Genomic DNA, 19119 nt, shown 5'->3' with positions numbered 1-19119 from the left:
CTCACATAAAGACACAAGTGTCTCCCTGTGAGACGACAAGCTTCTCTGATCATCTCTGACTTTTTTGTGCAGTAATGACTCCCAGGCCCTGGGTTTTCCTCTACCGCGGTCTGTGGCCCAGTATGGTTGTCCTGGCTGATGAAATGCAGAGACCCCCATCATTCACTGCTGTACCTTTGGGTTTTAAGCAAAGGATTTAGATTTTTTAATGATCGTCTTGCTTAGCTGATGGCGTGACTTGGCTGTGATTGGGAGATCCTGGAAGACAGATCGGTCACAGTTGATGATATCCTCCTTCAGACTCATTTCCTCACTCATGTACCCATTCACAGTTGCAATAAATCAAATACACATACATACACCATAAGAAAGAACATCTTAAAGAAGATCTCTTCATCTCATTTGTTTCAAGACAGCAATGAGATCAAACAGAAAGGAAATGGACACTTGAAGTGAATAAATAAAATCATGCCATTGGCAGTCTGTCATTTTGAGACCACCTATATGCAGTTTCCTTGGTTTCTATGTCACCTGATTCACAGATTTGTTTTACCTGAGAGTTTCAGAATACATCTCAACAATTTCTTGAACTGTGTCAACCCACATTGATTTTACATCTCTAAGCACTGACACTGATTTGCATATTTGGCAGATGCTTTGATCCAAAGCAACTGACATGGCATTCAAAGTATATACTGTACATATCTATCAGTCCTTGCATTGACTGGGAATCGAACCCATGACCTTGGCGTTGCCAGTACCATGCTTCACTGTTTGAGCTGCACGAATGCGTAATGAATGTCAACAATTGTCTCAGTTTTCCCCCCTAAGGATTTTCAGGAGATACACCTGAGACAAAGTTGACATTAAAACATAATTGAGAACTCGCTTTAGTCTCCTGAGCTACAACAGAGCAAATTCTGTGCAATACACTACATTATAAATGAAATCCAAACAAGGACGTGGAAGCGTTTTATTTTTTGCAGTCACTGTAAATATACACTTATACACACGTCTTTTTCCATGTTTGCGGAATATATCCACCGGGAGCCGGTCTTTGAGTGTAACTCGTGTTCCTTTAGCTCTCTGGTTGACAAACATAATATTATGTTTTCTCGCCCAGCTGAACGGAGAGGGCTTGGAAAGGAACTCAAGGAACAGAGAGGCCACAAGGCATCTCTGTGTAGCTTAGAGTTCCCGGTGAAAGTAAAGTGAAAGTCACCCTCTGATGTGCAGGGTTGTTTGGATACAAAACACAGCCGCCAGCAGACGAGCGGCTAACTGTCCATCCATATAGCTCCCAATGACCTCACCTGGATTAACACATTAAACGATGCTCTTTCTGTTAAGATGAAAATTGCTGCTTCTTTTTCCAGTGGTGATAATTGGGGTGTGGGGAGGAAGTGGAAAGTAAACAACTAGATGAGAGGATTTGGAGTGGTGAGGGAAATGCGTCATTATGTGGCAGTTAACGTTAAATGTCCCAGTGATTGATGTTCAGAGAGAGCTTAAGTGTGTACATCCATTTGTTTGATAGTTTATGTGGCTTGTGTTTGTGTGCGGTTTAAACAAGTCAAAATGTGCATCTCCAAATAGCACCATGCCATTGTACCCCAACAAAATGGGCCATGTTTTTTATGTTTGTGGTTTGTTCTGTGGGGGAGACTCATTTCCCCACCATTTCTTGATTTTCTGTGCTTGTTTCCCTAAGTCTAATGGTGAATATTTTTGTCTTTTTGTGTCTCAGGTGAGCCAGAACCTCTGGAACAGCAGAAACAGCAGGTCACGGCCAATGAGGGTACCGAACTCTTTACCTACAAAGGAAATGATGTTGAGTCATTCATCTCTACCAGCTCCCCCTCAGGCTTGTACCAGATGGAAATCATCTCCACCGAAAAGGACAGCAACTTCAAGATTTACTCAACCACAACTCCTGAGTCCGACCAGCCATACCCTGAACTGCCTTACGACCCCAGGGTTGATGTTACCGCGCTGGGTCGCACTACTGTCACACTAGCCTGGAAGCCCACTCCTACTGGCTCCGTACTGGGCCAGCCGATCCAGTACTGTGTGGTTATTAACAAGGAGCACAACTTCAAGAGCTTATGTGCTGCAGAGGCCAAGATGAGCTTGGATGATGCCTTCATGATTGCTCCAAAACCCGGCCGGGACTTCAGCCCCTTTGACTTTGCTCATTTTGGTTTCATCCCATCTGAGAATGATTTCAATAAAGATCGTTCCCTCACCACCAACAGAGCTCTGAGCAACAAGATGAGTCGCACATACATCCCCAAGCCAAAAGTGGCAGACATACAGAAAATCTGCATAGGCAACAAGAATATTTTTACCGTGACAGACCTAAAGCCAGACACGCAATTTTACTTTGATGTGTTCGCTGTCAACACAGGCACCAACATGAGTACTGCGTATGTGGGCACTTTTGCCCGCACCAAGGAAGAGGCCAAGCAGAAGACAGTGGAGCTCAAGGATGGGAAAGTAACTGACGTCTTCATTAAGAGGAAAGGCAGCAAATTCCTTCGTTTTGCACCGGTCTCCTCTCACCAGCGTGTCACGCTCTTTGTGCATGCCTGTCTGGATGCAGTGCAAGTTCAGGTGCGGCGTGATGGGAAGCTTGTCCTCTCTCAGAATGTGGAGGGCGTCCGTCAGTTCCAGCTCCGTGGAAAGCCCAAAGCCAAGTACCTGATCCGTCTGCGGGGGTCCCGCAAGGGCGCCTCCACCTTGAAAGTACTGGCTAGCACACGTGCCGGAGGAAAGCAACCTTTCCCTGCGCTTCCTGAGGATACCCGTATCAAGGCTTTCGATAAGTTGCGTACCTGTTCTTCCGTCACCGTGGCTTGGCTTGGCACACAGGAGCGCAACAAGTACTGTGTTTACAAACGTGAGGTTTCAGAAAGTTACGGCGAAGAGCATCGGCGCCGGGAGCAGAACCAGTGCGCTGGACCAGAGAGCCGTCGCAAGTCTGAGAAAGTGCTTTGCAAGTACTTCCACAGCGCCAACCTGCAGAAAGCCGTCACCACAGAGACCATAACAGGCCTCGAGGCGGGAAAGAGCTATCTCCTGGATGTTTATGTGGTGGGACACAGCGGGCACTCAGTCAAGTACCAGAGTAAACTGGTGAAAACAAGGAAGTACTGTTAAAAAAAGAGACTCCGAAGCACAGACTCTGCACAGAAGTAAATATATTATATATATAATGAGAAAAAAGAAGTTTATTTAACTCGAAGTGATATTCTACTAAGGAGAGTTTTGCAGACTGACTACTTGCGCACAATGCTAATGCTAACGCTGCATGTGTCGCAGTTACTGAACTGCCTGTAGAGTGAGATATCAACCTCTGTATTTATGTTTACATTACCGAGTCGAGTCGAGTCAGGCGCTCTCAATCGACCTTAGGCACCTGAAGGTTTGTTCTCAGGGGGTGCCATCGCTGTTGCAATGCAAAGAGTCCCTGTACTGCATCCTCAATGCCATGGAAATGGGAGTTCGGAGGAGTTGCAGTTCTCTTTTAGCCACTGCATGCACCATTTGTCTGCCTTATGTCTACGTTTTATTTGTTGGTTCATTACGCCAGCCATCGCAGAGGTAGCTCCATGACTCCTTCTCTCCGCTCTCCTGCCCTGTATTAAAACATGGTTTAGAAGACTTTTTTAAATTATTTCATACTTCTTAATGTTTTATTTTTTTAACTGTTATTTTTTGTTATTGTCAACAATTATTAGTGGTAAAAATGTGTTTTAAATCTATATGAAAGTCAACGTTGTTTCCCCACTGTCAATTTGTGTGTATAATCTCAGTTTGTGAATCTGGTGTGTGTAAATGTGTCTCATCTCCTTGTCACATGTACAGATTTTCTCTGCCAATATTCATGTACATAAAACACTAAATATAGACATCTGTAATCCCAGTGGTTCTGTGTTTCTCTGCCAGTATTATATACATGCTGGAAAATACCCACATGAATGAGGTGCATGTTCTACTATGAAGTAAACAATCTTTCGCATGACTCATCATAGATATGTCTATACTGTAGATGTCACATTCGGCCTCTCCATACACGTCGAAGCTTCCGCCATCTTGGAACTGTTAACATAAAGCTGTTCATCACTCACACTAACAAATCAATGCGTTTTCATCGAATTTTCAGTCTACAGTTGTAAAAACCACAAGCTATATATTCCAGATGAATAGAGGATAAACTTTCAGAGGTGAGAATGTGTTGATTTGTGTTTTTATGTACAACTCAATCTGCAATATCCTTATGTAGATTTTATAACATTAATGATAAGCGAAATGCTGTGAAAATCATTTGCTGATGTCTATTGCAGATATAGATATTCATACATGTGAATAACTAGGTTGCAGAAGCTCATTTAACTTGGTCTCGATTGTTCACGGATCGGATTTGACCACTCCAATATGGCGGACATCTTACGTATAGCAGCCCATAGAAACCAACACTAATGAGGGATCTATATATTATAGACTATATATAAAAATATATGTTACTCATAGCAATGCATGTCATGCATACATAGAATATCTAAATGTTAGTTTACAACAGAGCACATATTCCCTCAAGAAACTGAATTCGGACAGACTTGTGTGGGGAATATTGTATCCCACAATGCTATTCAAAATATTAGCCGCTAGTTTACTTGATTATTTTATATAATCACCAGGTTTGTAAAGTATGCAAAATAGTGTCAACTTCACTAACAAACAACTTAATTTAAACTAATAGAATTATTTCGTCAACTCATATATGATAAAGCATATTTACACAACAAGAACAGTTTCCCATTATTACTGTTTCTCGTTCTCCTTCACAAACACTTGTACACACAAACATAGAAGAGAATTTGTACAAGATGCTCAAACCAAATCATACTTCTCAATGTCAGTCTAGTGTCTTTCCTGAGGAGTTTGGTTTGAGCTTCCTTCAGCTTGTCAATCACTACAGACATGACAGAACCTTGACTGGATTAAATTAGCCTAATTTCTTTCAATAATGAGGAAGACCAGTGGGAATGGTGTGGGAATGGTTTGGGAATGCTTGAGGCAATGGTTAGGGAATGCCATGGATAGCCCTTTACAGAGAGGCTAATGAGAACGTCAGCAGAGAGAGAGAGAGAGAGAGAGAGAGAGAGAGAGAGAGAGAGAGAGAGAGAGAGAGAGAGAGAGAGAGTGTGTGTGTGTGTGTGTGTGTGTGTGTGTGTGTGTGTGTGTGTGTGTGTGTGTGTGTGTGTGTGTGTGTGTGACAGAAAGAGGGTCAGTTGGAGACTGAATGTGTTTTTAATAAAACCAAAATTCCCTGGATCCCAAGTCAATCAAAAGAAGAGGTGGCCAAAGCATTCAAGTTTTCTTTTTCTTTTCTTTTTTTCTTTTCTTTTCTTTTCTTTTCCAAACCATAGTGAACACCCTTGCTCACTAGAGTCTATATAGCCATTTGCCTTCTAAGGTAGAAATCTGAAATAAACCATTATAAGTGGCTGAACTAGAACCCTACATTGGCAGCAACACTGTGCATTACACAAATAGTGAAGCACATGGGAGACACTCTCAAGTCAAGTCACGTCAAGTCAAGTAATCTTCATTTATATAGCGCTTTTAACAATGTGTATTGTTTCAAAGCTGCTTTACAGAGATAAACGGATAATTTAAGGTAACAGATTGTTTTGGCTTTATAGCGGTTCTTGAATAAAGATATTTTCCAGCTAAAGTTAGTTTTGATTGATTCACTTCCGTCGCAACGATCGTTAGTTATTAAATTAGAGACCGCTAAGATGACACCGTTCTCTCTACACAGACTTTAAATGCGAACCTGTGATAAACGCTGATGGCGCTCACGTGCGCATCAATAATTAATTCTATAGTTATGCGCATTTTATTATATGTGCGCTGGTTTGTAATTCCCTACAAACCAAGCTTTAACAAACTACTTGTCTGCCCTTAAACACTTTAAGACAGAATTTGATCACTTCAGGGTAGATACGCGAAAACGAAATTATTCCACAACGCTTTATCTGTAGAGTGGTAAAGGGATCCTCCATAGGTAGAGACTAGTTGGCACTTCAGCACTGCGTTGACATCGGGTCCAGGCGAAGGTCCTTCGTCAGATCTGGATACGGCCTGGATACGGCAGGCTGCGGGAAAACCTCGGGATAAACAAAGACACTAAAATTAGCGTAGATGCCATTCTTCTTATGATGTAATGAGTACATCAGGATTTATGGGAAGTGTTCCCAGTTCCGGCTGACCTAATCTATGCAGCCTAACATTGAGTTATAAAAAGTCTATAATGTGTTGTGTGAATGCTAGGTCAAAGTGATGTGTCTTTAATCTAGCTTTGAACTGACAGTGTGTCTGCTTCCCGGACAATGGTAGGAAGACTCTTCCAAAGAGAAAAAAACTCTCACATAAACTAGACTCAACTCACAATCAATGTCATTTTTATGTAAAAGTTTTTAGTTAGCTTATTTCAAGGGAGATGCAAACGTGTGGTCAGTGCATTGCGCACAAATACTAAACATTCGCTGTACATACTTATCTTGCATTGTTGTGGGGTAAAATGACTGTGCCTTTAAACTGGATGTCCTTTTTTTCATAGCAAGTGTTTCGCAATGCTTTTCTAGGATTGCTTTATTTCTCAAAGGATATGTGGTGTGCTGATAAACAGGTGTCTTCAAAAGCAGCATAACTGTACTGCGTCTTGGCATTGGTTGCGCTCCATCAAGTTAGGCCGCTCATTAGACTCTGGAAAAGAGCTTATGTTTATCTTTTGAACTTTTGTAGCTCTCCCTCCCACTCAGTCTTTACACACACTCACTCCATTTACCTTGTTGTATCCTCTATTCTGGAATTCTTATGAGCCACAGTTGCTGAAGTTGGCCGCCAACACTCACTCAGAGTAAGATGATAACAGCACTATCAAAACAGGTCTTCTCTCTGTAAAAGCAGTTCACATTGGTGTTGTAAAAGAGGAAAATACTCAAATACACAGAATAAACGGTCCCGTGCTGGCCGCCTGCTCTTCGGGGACTATAAAAGGAGAGAGATGTGGTTGTTAGGGGGAAGAGTGAGAGATATAAAGCCAGAGAAAACAGCGAATGAAATAAATATAGAGGAATGGAAGCCATGACTCAGAGTGATGGGTTTCAGCTTTTAGCGTTGAACTTTGTTCTTATCTGATCTTTGGCATGCGTGTGTCTGTGTGACTGCATCTATATGCATAGCTTGCGTCCCAGTTCCTTAGAGCTCAGTGACACTTTTGAAGATAGTTTGTGAAGAAGAGTCTGAAATAACTCTTTCACACACACAGATTCGCTCAACATCCACAACTCCGGTTATGGTGCTTGTGAGTGATGGTGTTCGTAAGATAGAAATGCTGATAAAAGATCTCACAAACCACAGTCCTGGCAGTTCATCTGAGGTCAGACCATCTGTACCTAAAGACCTCCTCACAAGGATAAAAAACTCCCTCTAAAGTGTGGTCCAACGTGGTTCATCATCGTGACAAAAATGGGGGGAACAACAAATACTGCTGGTTTGGTGGATATTTCACAAAACGCTTCACAAGTTCTCTTTTTCTAAGGGAAGGAAGGGTGGTTCCTAAAGACTTTAAGCAGACTTGATTTTTGGGTCTCATAAATAATCTTTCAAGGTAAGTCGATGTAGACTAGGTCCTATCCAGAATGTTTAGAATATATTTTATTGATTTACTGCCACATTTTGTGTTAGATCTGTTGCCAATGATCTCAAACAGCATTGGTTTCAATATGTCATGTGACCAAATGTGACATGGTAAGTGGTACACGAAAATGAGAATGACATTTAAGAGCTGTGGTGGAAAGGAATTTGCTTGCATTTGCGTATTCCTCAAGTTACACTGTTTTAGAAGAATTATACTGACACATGGACAATTTTTATGTTATGTTTAACAATGTAGACTTGATGTACAGTATAAGTTTAATTAATAGTCCTTCAAGAAAAGTCAAGAAATTATATATGTGCCATCTAAAAGTAAAGTTTCCAATTAGCAAAAAGGGGTTTGTACCCTGTAGTCGGTTGCATAAACTGCTTAGACTCTTTCAAGTTTGTCATTTTCTTTACGACTGCGGTCATAACTTTTGTCAGTTACATAAAGTAAATCAGTCTAATTTGAATCTGAAAAGTAAGACTGATGATTACCCCTTGACTAACTGCTAGTTGTCCTGCTGAAAAATCCAGCATAAACCGGCATTAATTCCATGTTGGTCAAAACTGTTTTATGCTGGTGGACAAGCGAAGTCATGCGGTCCTCAAGCAAAACTGAGCTGGTGTCGCTGGCAAACCAGCGTCCCATTCTGATCCCAGCATGCAAAACACACCTTATGCTGGTGACCAGCAGGGTTTTTCAACAGGGTGGTCAGACTAGTTCTTAAGGCACAGTCCTAACATAGTGGTTGTGTTTATGCAACTGGCTGCTGTGATCTCACGGGGGAACCATTCTCTTCTCTAGTTCTTCTTCTCTATACACTCTCGGACAAGAAATGCGCAAAAATTGTACAACAGCACGTCACTAGGCCAATAATCTTAAAGTGATACCTTTGTAGGCCTTATTTACCTGTAAAAAGCTTATAGTAGTACCTTAAGGGCATGTTACAACTCCAATGTCCTAAAATTCACTTTTTAGGGGTATGTAAGGTACAAATGTGTCCTTGTAAGGGTACTGCCCAAGGACAAGCTGTTGGGTACAATTTTCACTTTTTCTCCTGACAGTGAATGAATGCTTTGAAGAACCTAATGAAACATCAAGAACGAGAGGCACTTCAATAACTGCATAGCTCTGGACAGGAATAGGGTTAGTTTCTGAACCAAATCTGTGTTTTGAAGAGTTTATATTAGGTATTATTGTCTCAGTCTGCATTAAGGGAGTACAAATTATTAAAATGGAGACAGAGTTTTGTTACACCCTCGTAAAGGGTGGTCTGGTGTCTGTGTTGTCCTTCATCAGATGTCTGTTGTTAGTGGCAGTCATTTTCTCACGCTTTATCTTCACTGTAATCTCTCTGTCTCTCAGGACTATTTCTCTACCCACCCTTTCATTCTCTCTCTCTATCAATGCTTCCCATCCTGGTGGCCCTCAAGAACCAGCGGGGGCTTGACAAAGTAAAACACAGTGTATATAGTAATGTCAGCAGTGCAGGACAGGCCAGAAATAGCATTCATTGGGATGTTGGAGAGACTAAGGGTTGGTTTGGAGTGAGGTTTGGATGATGGAGACACCTCAAGTTTGAAGAGATCTCTCAGTATCAAGTTTTCAGAAGTGTTTCTGAAATATGGTAAAACGCTGGGGAAAATCCTCCCTGAAGGCGGTTGTGTGGACTGCCAAAATGAGGTTTGTTCGCAGAGAAAATATTTGGGCAAAGAAATAGAGATCCTGAGGAGTGAGAGAGAGAAAGGGAGAACTCTTTATTTTTTTTCTTGGTGGTACTCAGTGGTCTGCACTTGTGTTGGGATCTGGTTCCAGCCTCAGTCTGTGGGTTCTTGAGTCAGAAAGAGACGCAGAATTACATCAACTCGAATAGTTGAGGAACAGTGTTAAGCCTGGCTCAGATTGTCAGTCCAAATCCGATTTTTTTGAGCGAATCCATTTGAAACCCAATCAGATTTAGCAAGTGTGAACGGCAAATAAAAAAAGCAAAATTCATATGTGGTTTGAAATCCTTTTCAAATAGCATTTTTGGAAAAGTGTTTCAGTCAGACTTACATTTAAATATTTAAATTCTTTATTTCAGAATATTAAGGGTTAGTCTACTAGTTTAAATTTGTCTTCAATGCCAACACATCAATCATTCATCAATCAATCATGCAGCAAAACACGGACTTCAAATATGACAATGCATGTATTGTGTTTGAAATGGTGTGCATGGATGAATAAGGGTCACAATGGTCTCCTTAAAGTTTTAGAAGAGATCTTAAAAACATCACACACTGCGCTTGGGTTTTTCTCCTTAGCTAGAGACTTGAGATCACTCTCACTAGAAGTGATCTCAAGGGCTTTTAGAGTGTGTACCAAGTCAAATGTCTCAATATGAGTTCAAACATTTCTACCATATAATGTATTAATGATCAAATTAGTCAAGGATTGAGTCAAAGGCCATTTATATAGTAACTCCTGTAAATTCTGATGTAAATGCATCATCTTTACTCAACGATTCTGGGAAAACAGATTCAAAGATTAATTGCTTTGAATGATATTTTTTTGTCCAATCAAATACTCTGTAAGAATGTCCCTCCCCCAAACCACCTGTCATTGACTAGCGGTAGGAAGTCATGATTTTGCTGAGCTATGTTATAAACTAACGGCTATTGGATATTTACTATTAACATTACTATTATTATTGACATCCTGCCTCTAATGTTTCAAAAGGAAATAAGTCAACACAAATAATAAAACATCAAAGCATTTTAGACTTTTAGTTCCCCTCCTTAGTTCAAGTGTGTGTGTGTGTTTGTGTGTGTGTGTGTGCGCGTGTGTGTGTGTGTGTGTGTGTGTGTGTGTGTGTGTGTGTGGTCAGAATTAGTCTGTGATCAGTGACTCTAGCTGAGAGAGCGAGAGTAAAAGTTGATGCTCAAGTGTGTGTGTGTAGGGTCAGGTCAAGGGTCACTGAGTCCTAATCGTTGCAACTCTGCTTCCTCACAGTCCTCACTGCAGGCACACTGACAACAGGGGTCAGCAGGGTCCTAGAGGTCACTAGGGGTCAGGGGATCGAAAAAGACGGGCCACACAGAGATCACTCTCACAACTTCTGTCACTCCAATACTCTTCAACACATGCATTCAGTAGCCTTTCAAAGACTCCATGAAATGGTCGGAAAAGCAGGTTTCTTCCCCTTCTTGACGTATTTCCTACTGAAAGGAAATTGGGCGGGACTTACAGTATATATAGGCCCTTCATATTAAACTTTGTGTTCCATTCACTTCCATTCATATCCATCCAAAAGTGGGAGAAAGTTCAAAAAGAAATATCTCAAAGCTGCATTGTTTGCAGCGTGGTAAGTGGAGTAAACTATATTTAAAAATTGGTTGGAACACTGTGGATTTTTTACAAGCAATACTTTTCATAATGCGATTATAATGGGATTTTGTCAATATTGCGATTAAACGAATGCGATTAAGCTCATAATCGTAGTAACTATAATCTACAAACCCAGCATTGCTATGTTCATCACGGTGCCGAATAATATCCAGTACATCCATAAAAATGTGTTTTGAATTTGATGAGTAGATTAAATCAATGGCTGGTAACATGCATACTGTATGCCTATCTGAGTGTGGTATAAACTTATTAGCAAATAATCAGAATAATGAAAATTGCACGACTGCAGTGAATGTAGACATCTGACTGCGATTAAGACCTCTAGACCTTAGAAATAATCACAATATTGGTGCACATGTAAATGTAGTAATTGTTTTTGTTCTATTTTCCCAAAAGAAAGTGAGATGAATATGAGTATCTAAAAGTTAATTTATTACATCTCAAACATACAAGACATGGACTGAAAGCCACTAAAACGTTTTCTTGGGATATTAAAGTGCACCCTATTATGCTATTTTAAAGGTTCCTAATTTTGCTCTGCTCTGATTGGTCAGATGGCCCAGTCTGTTGTGATTGGTCTACTCTGCTCTGATTGGTCAGATGGCCCAGTCTGTTGTGATTGGTCTACTCTGCTCTGATTGGTCAGATGGCCCAGTCTGTTGTGATTGGTCTACTCTGCTCTGATTGGTCAGATGGCCCAGTCTGTTGTGATTGGTCTACTCTGCTCTGATTGGTCAGATGGCCCAGTCTGTTGTGATTGGTCTACTCTGCTCTGATTGGTCAGATAGCCCAGTCTGTTGTGATTGGTCTACTCTGCTCTGATTGGTCTACTCTGCTCTGATTGGTCAGGTGGCCCAGTCTGTTGTGATTGGTCTACTCTGCTCTGATTGGTCTACTCTGCTCTGATTGGTCAGGTGGCCCAGTCTGTTGTGATTAGTTTACTCTGCTCTGATTGGTCAGATGGCCCAGTCTGTTGTGATTGGTCTAGTCTGCTCTGGTTGGTCAGATGACCCAGTCTGTTGTGATTGGTCTACTCTGCTCTGATTGGTTTAGATGACCCAGTCTGTTGTGATTGGTCTACTCTGCTCTGATTGGTCAGATGACCCAGTCTGTTGTGATTGGTCTACTCTGCTCTGATTGGTTTAGATGACCCAGTCTGTTGTGATTGGTCTACTCTGCTCTGATTGGTCAGATGGCCCAGTCTGTTGTGATCGGTCTACTCTGCTCTGATTGGTCAGATGGCCCAGTCTGTTGTGATTGGTCTACTCTGCTCTGATTGGTCAGATGGCCCAGTCAGTTGTGATTGGTCTACTCTGCTCTGATTGGTCAGATGGCCCAGTCTGTTGTGATCGGTCTACTCTGCTCTGATTGGTCAGATGGCCCAGTCTGTTGTGATTGGTCTACTCTGCTCTGATTGGTCAGATAGCCCAGTCTGTTGTGATTGGTCTACTCTGCTCTGATTGGTCTACTCTGCTCTGATTGGTCAGGTGGCCCAGTCTGTTGTGATTGGTCTACTCTGCTCTGATTGGTCTACTCTGCTCTGATTGGTCAGGTGGCCCAGTCTGTTGTGATTAGTTTACTCTGCTCTGATTGGTCAGATGGCCCAGTCTGTTGTGATTGGTCTAGTCTGCTCTGGTTGGTCAGATGACCCAGTCTGTTGTGATTGGTCTACTCTGCTCTGATTGGTTTAGATGACCCAGTCTGTTGTGATTGGTCTACTCTGCTCTGATTGGTCAGATGACCCAGTCTGTTGTGATTGGTCTACTCTGCTCTGATTGGTTTAGATGACCCAGTCTGTTGTGATTGGTCTACTCTGCTCTGATTGGTCAGATGGCCCAGTCTGTTGTGATCGGTCTACTCTGCTCTGATTGGTCAGATGGCCCAGTCTGTTGTGATTGGTCTACTCTGCTCTGATTGGTCAGATGGCCCAGTCAGTTGTGATTGGTCTACTCTGCTCTGATTGGTCAGATGGCCCAGTCTGTTGTGATCGGTCTACTCTGCTCTGATTGGTCAGATGGCCCAGTCTGTTGTGATTGGTCTACTCTGCTCTGATTGGTCAGATGACCCAGTCTGTTGTGATTGGACGAACGCTTACAGTGCATGCTGGATACCAAACACCTATTACCATATCTGAATTTTAACTTCGGATCTTCCTCAGCTCTTGATACACAGTGATATGAAGGATGTCGGTTTTTCCGTATCAATTCCAGCTCGAGTTCTCTTCTTTTTGAAGATAATACAAAATGAATTCACATTGCTGAAAACAGCTTCTTCTTTACATGTTGACAACACGAACCAAACTCTTCCAGTCTCAGCTACAACTACAGTGTTCGAGGGTCAAAGTAGACGTTGTTTGAGGGCAGCCAATGAAGTCCATAGGCTGGCATTATGCAGATTATTACATTGTTTTATATGTAATAGGAATAGAGGAAATAATTGGTGACGACTCGTTTCAGCAGTTCAGAATTGATTTTTTTCTTTTAGGAGACAATAATGCTTGTTGTGGACTTTGATCTTTGAAAATGTGCAGACCTTTTACATTCACAAAAGCTGTTTTACACACTGCATGAAAGGTAATATACAAAAAAGCATAATGGGGCACTTTAAAAATGTCTTGTATTGTCTATTTCACTGACTTTCTAAAAAACAACAACAAATAGATATTCAATGAAAAAATACTTCTAAAGCTCTGCTCTTCTTTACGTTGAACAACAAAAGTCACATTTTTCATGGTTACACATGACTAGAGAAGGATTTCATGTTTATTTACAACAGTCTCAAATAAACATGCTTGCTAAAGAACTTTCTTATACACAGGTTTCTTGTATACAAACAATACCGGATGCGCGCGCATCCACGAGGCAAGACCGCTATATGTTATGCCGAGTTCTGTAAAAGAACATTGTAATTAACGTAGATTTCGCATTGTTTGTAAATTCTTGTTGACTCAATAATAAACTGCAATTTCAGAGTTGAATCTGTTTGCTTGTGTTTCATTTGCATATTAATATAACATTGTGTAAAAAGTTAGTTAGTTGACTAGTATGAAATTGTCCAACTAAGTTTGCGAATCATAAAAACATGACATACCCTATGCATTTAGGTTAGTTTACAGCACAACAGCTCCGCGTCATCTCTGCTTCTGCTAGATATAGCCGTAAAGACTGTTGCTTTCTGCCTCTTAGATGCGCGCGCATCTGTGTGATGACGTTGCACAGAAACCCGTGTATACGAACAGCTGCTCAGAAATTGACTGGTTTCTTTCTCCCCTGCTGGCAGATGCAGTAACTACACCATTATGATGGCAAAAATCATGTATCCCCATTGATGGTTCTCCATTTCAAAGTAGCCATATTCAAATACAATATTATAACTATATCCTAAGCAACGTATAACTCAAGTATTTCTTTATATTATCATAGATCAACTGCAAATGGATAGCTTTTCTTGCATGAAATGATGGACTTCCTAGGGCAACAGCTGTCAAATGACCCTGTTAAACAAAATAATTGCAATAAAATGAGTGAACAGCTCATTCTGACAACATCGCTCTTTTTCTGTGACATTAAAAGAACTAGCCAAATATAAAAATAATGTCATAATTTACTCAATTCTCATTTTGTTCCAAACCGAAATAACTAAATGGAATAAACTACACAACAGTTTTGTCTATGCTATAGTTGCCAAAACTCAGTCTTCCGATATTGGGCAGATGGAGTTGGCAAATTTGACAGAAAATCACGTGGTGTGTATGAGGGACACATTTTTTAGCCTCAGGCTATGAATCCATCCAATCAGCGGTATCAGTTTCAGCTAACAGGGAACGTTCCCATAGCTTTCACTAACTTTATGTAAAAGTTAGTAAAAAACGTTCCTGAAATAATGTTTCTGGAACGTTTTTATAATGTCTATAGAGTTAAAATTCATTCTTGTAACGTTGAGAGAAAAACGTTCTTAGAACAAAGGTTTTAGAACGTCCTTCTGATGTCATTTGTTCTTGACTGATGGTCTCATAATGTTGTGAGAAAAACGCTCTTAATACGTTAATAAAACGGATGTTTTGAACGTTCAGAAAACGTTCAGAAATAATGTTTTCAAATTTTCTTTTAAATGAGTGAATGTAAAGTTCCTTTCACATTAAGAAAAAAAACTTTCTTAATACATAAAAAAACTGGAGGTTTTCAACGTATAAAACATTAAAATAACGTTTTAATAACATTTTCAAACTGAGTGAATGGAAAGTCCCTTTAACGTTCACATTAAGAAAAAACTTTCTTAATACATTTAAAAAAATGACTCTTTCGTAATAGAAATAACGTTTGCCTAACCTAATGGGGATGTTAGCAAAACGTTCTGACAACTTATTTATGTTAGCTGGGTTGTCAGAACAGCTTGAAAGTCTGCAGTGTGTGATCCTCAATCATTTAGCATATGCTGCTCAGTTTCTCACTGTAACCATTTACAAAGTCGGAAAGTGCATGCCTGATTTAAAAAAAAATAGTTTGGAATTTAAAGCCGTGAGTGTATTCCATCCTTTTATTTCTTCATCAACCACAAAAAGAGATGTTTTGAGACTCTTGACAGCAAACTCCATTGGTTTTCATATCTTATCATGCCTACTTGACTAAAGTGGTTGTGGATATGACTGGTAACACAACTCACGATTGTACAGACAGCATAACATGTACTAAGTGACTGTACAAATTACTCAGAGTCATTGGTTTTAGTCTAATGGGCCTGGCCTTAAAAGCCCCGAGTGATATGAGTGTATCCTCTCTCATCTAGATGCCTGATCATCCAGTGCTGTTTGTATGCCCATTTTCCTTAGTTGCTTTCTGCAGAAACTAGTTTTAAACAGATGTGGGTTGGCAGGTACTGATGAAGGGCCAGTAAACAGCATCTAAACACGTGGCACACAAACACAGAGCCGCGATCGTTAACGGCAACTGCACATCCATCCTCCATTACTGTGGCTGATTGTGCGACCACCTTGTTTATAGAGCATTAAATCAAATGGCTTTGAAAATCAATTAAAGAAAACACAATGTGTACATGAAACATGACCACACAGTCAGACCAGAGCCTAATGTTCATGCTGAGGTGCATTAGCTCTGTTTGGATGTTAGATGTAAATATAACATGTCAGTAAAATGGTAATGCTAATTTAATTTAATGCTGTTATATGTTTAAATCTGGAACATTGCTTATATTCAGAGGCTCTCCTTGTCATAAGGATTGGATGTCCTGACAAACCTAAACCCAAAAAATTACTTAAAAAATGTATTATGCACAATGCACATCATGTATTTGTATTATTATTATTAGTAGTAGTAGCAACACCATTATTGTTGCTAATATTATTATTAGGGTAACACTTTACAATAAGGTTCATTAGTTAACTGCCTTAGTTAACATGAAATAAAAATAATCAATACATCTACAGAATTATAAGTTAATATTGCAACATTTACTAATACATTATTAAATTCAAAGGTTGTATTTGTTAACATAAGTTAATGTACTGTGAACTAACTTGAACAAACAATGAACAGCTGGGTTTTTATTAGCCTAACTTACGTTAACAATGATACAGCAACAGATGTATGATGTATCCTGATCGTTGTTAGGTCATGTTAGTTAATACATTAACTAATGTTAACCTTATTGTAAAGTGTTAACATTATTTGTATTCGTGATTTTAGCTTTCTTTAGCTGTGGTGATTTTTTCCCGGGAAAGTAAAATATGTAGCTCGCGGTAACAAACTTTTCACCAATCAGAGCGCAGAAACTCACTCTGTGACTGACACTAACGTGGACGTTCTTAAACTTTCCACCAATCAGAGCGCAGAAGCGCATTCCCTGTACGGCCAACAGCCAATCGGAACGCAGTGTCGCTCTCATGTACAGACAGTAACATGGAAGACCAGCCTGGATTGAGATTTACAAACACAGCCAGCAGAGAATATCAAACCAGCCCCTAACCTGTGTTTCCGAGCGCGTTTCATGCGTTTTGTTGGGAAGAAAGGCGTCTTTCTGAAGTGATGAGAATGTTGGGCATGTACGTGCCGGACAGATTCGTGCTGAAGTCCTCTAAAGTTCAGGACGGGATGGGGCTTTACACTGCCAGGGCAGTCAAGAAGGTTCGTGCATAAAACAAACTCTCAGCATGAAAGATAAAGTGTGGGTTCTGTAGTTACTTCTGGAGACAGACTTGTTTTATTACTATTTTCACTTTTCTCGTAGTAGTGTATAAAGTATAATCGCCTGGTTGTAGTTGCATTCCTCTGTGTATATGTGCTTACGTGGGCTGCCACGTCCCTTACAAACAATCACCATGGTAACCATAGTTTCCGCCAAAAAATCACCATGCCAGCCTCCGTTTCCGCCATAAAGTTACTGCAGTTATTGTTATTATTATTAGAGTACAACTGCGGTTTATGTGATATTAGCCACCGCTGACATTAAAAGTAAATTAAACACATGCCAGAAAGTTATTTTTTTGATATAATTGATAGAAACTCATTATATGACTTTTCAGCAAAAACAATACATTTATTTACTGTGGTAATTGTTTGTAAGGGCTCTACATCTGCAGCAGGACTTTTACCCTCTTCAGCTGACAAGAGAAAGTGTGTGAACATCACACAACCTGCAAGAACATGTCCTGCTCATATTTCACCACGACAACAGAAAATACACTAGCACTACATGTTGAATCCATGGATATGTATATATATGTTTAAAGTGTACTGCTGAATGTGTACTTAATGTACCTCATATTTATGGCAAACTAAAATATACTTTAATTGGCATTTATATTTAAACTTGTATGTGGTTTAATTTAAATGTTTTAAATTGCAACTTCACCAATGTGTACTTACAGATATTACATGTATAACTTGTATAATGTAATATCCAATAACACCCTACAGGTATAATCAATCACTTTACATGTGTTAGTCAACATACAAATTATGTAGGCATAAACATGTAGGCTACTTCTTTAAAGCACAACAAAAGATTTCAGACCATTTTTGTGTAATGTCCTGAGATGTGCCTGAGGACTCCTGATATTAAAGTGTGTTTTCACACCTGAGCGTTTGTTTCGGAAACGGCTGCGTTTTCTCCCGTTGGTTCGGTTCGTTTAGGCATGTGTGAACACGGCAATCGCGCTCGAATCCGCACCACTATGAGTTCGTTTGAGGTGTGAACGCAATCCGACCCAAAAGACCAATGATCCAGATGGTATTATAATTCATAATGGGAAATGTGCTGTATAAAAAGCAGTGTCTGATTCTGTGAGTGAGCACATTAGTTATCACAGTTGAAAACCAAAAGAGCGTCTTCATCTTAAAATGTTGTGTATTGCGCTTCCCTGTGCGAGAATACTGTCCCGATAAAGCCTTGATTCCTGCTCTAGCTGCGTTATAACATTCGTCTAGTGTTTGCGTGTGTCTTGACGATTACAAATAAAGCCATGACACAGAGGAAACTGACCAATAAGAGGACAGTTACTTGCGTGATCACATTTGGTACGCTTTGAAAGGTTGCCTTGTGAAAGCGAGCCGATCCAAGAAGAAAATGCAACATTGTAAGTAACAAATCAAGTCCCTGTTTCAGAACAAAACAAACAATCTATTGGTGTGAAACGCCCGTTTTGGTCGATCAGATCGGATCACAAGTGGACCACACTTAATACTGGTGTAAAACCTTTCCTCCACTTCCAGACGTAGTCGAAAATGCATTCAACCGGATTGCTTTCGTAGTGTAAACGCTCATGTGGGCGAATGTGTTCAAACAGCCACAAAAGACCGTCTTCTCTCCGTCGGCTGAACTAATGCGTAACATTATGAGAAGAGCTCTAGACACACAGGGTTTAAACTGTCGGCTGGAGACCCAAGTTTGGTTTGAAGATGAAAAACACACCAAGCACAATGTCCTCTCATCATCCCTGATCTCTAACACACACTCACAGCGTTCGGCTGGTCTTGTGTCTGTCAACAGAAACTAAAGCTGAT

General features: G+C 40.4%; 2 protein-coding genes across 2 annotated transcripts in view; both read left to right on the top strand.

Annotated features, from left to right (window-relative positions):
- The window catches only part of ndnf (neuron-derived neurotrophic factor), a 35356-nt gene extending 31432 nt beyond the window's left edge, over nucleotides 1–3924 (top strand). Inside the window, exon 4 of the mRNA XM_079588192.1 lies at nucleotides 1748–3924. Coding sequence (XP_079444318.1) covers nucleotides 1748–3159 — 1412 coding nt within the window. The 3' untranslated portion in view covers nucleotides 3160–3924. The remainder of the gene's footprint in view (nucleotides 1–1747) is intronic.
- A 13078-nt stretch (nucleotides 3925–17002) lies between these two features.
- prdm5 (PR domain containing 5) overlaps nucleotides 17003–19119 on the top strand; it is an 86119-nt gene continuing 84002 nt past the window's right edge. The window contains 1 exon segment of the mRNA XM_079589066.1: nucleotides 17003–17241. Coding sequence (XP_079445192.1) covers nucleotides 17143–17241 — 99 coding nt within the window. The 5' untranslated portion in view covers nucleotides 17003–17142.

The sequence above is a fragment of the Phoxinus phoxinus genome (assembly GCF_949152265.1).
Source record: "Phoxinus phoxinus genome assembly, chromosome: 18".
In the NCBI taxonomy this organism is placed as follows: domain Eukaryota; kingdom Metazoa; phylum Chordata; class Actinopteri; order Cypriniformes; family Leuciscidae; genus Phoxinus; species Phoxinus phoxinus.
The sequence above is the reverse complement of the archived record's forward strand: the minus strand, read 5'-3'. Positions and strand labels throughout refer to the sequence as shown.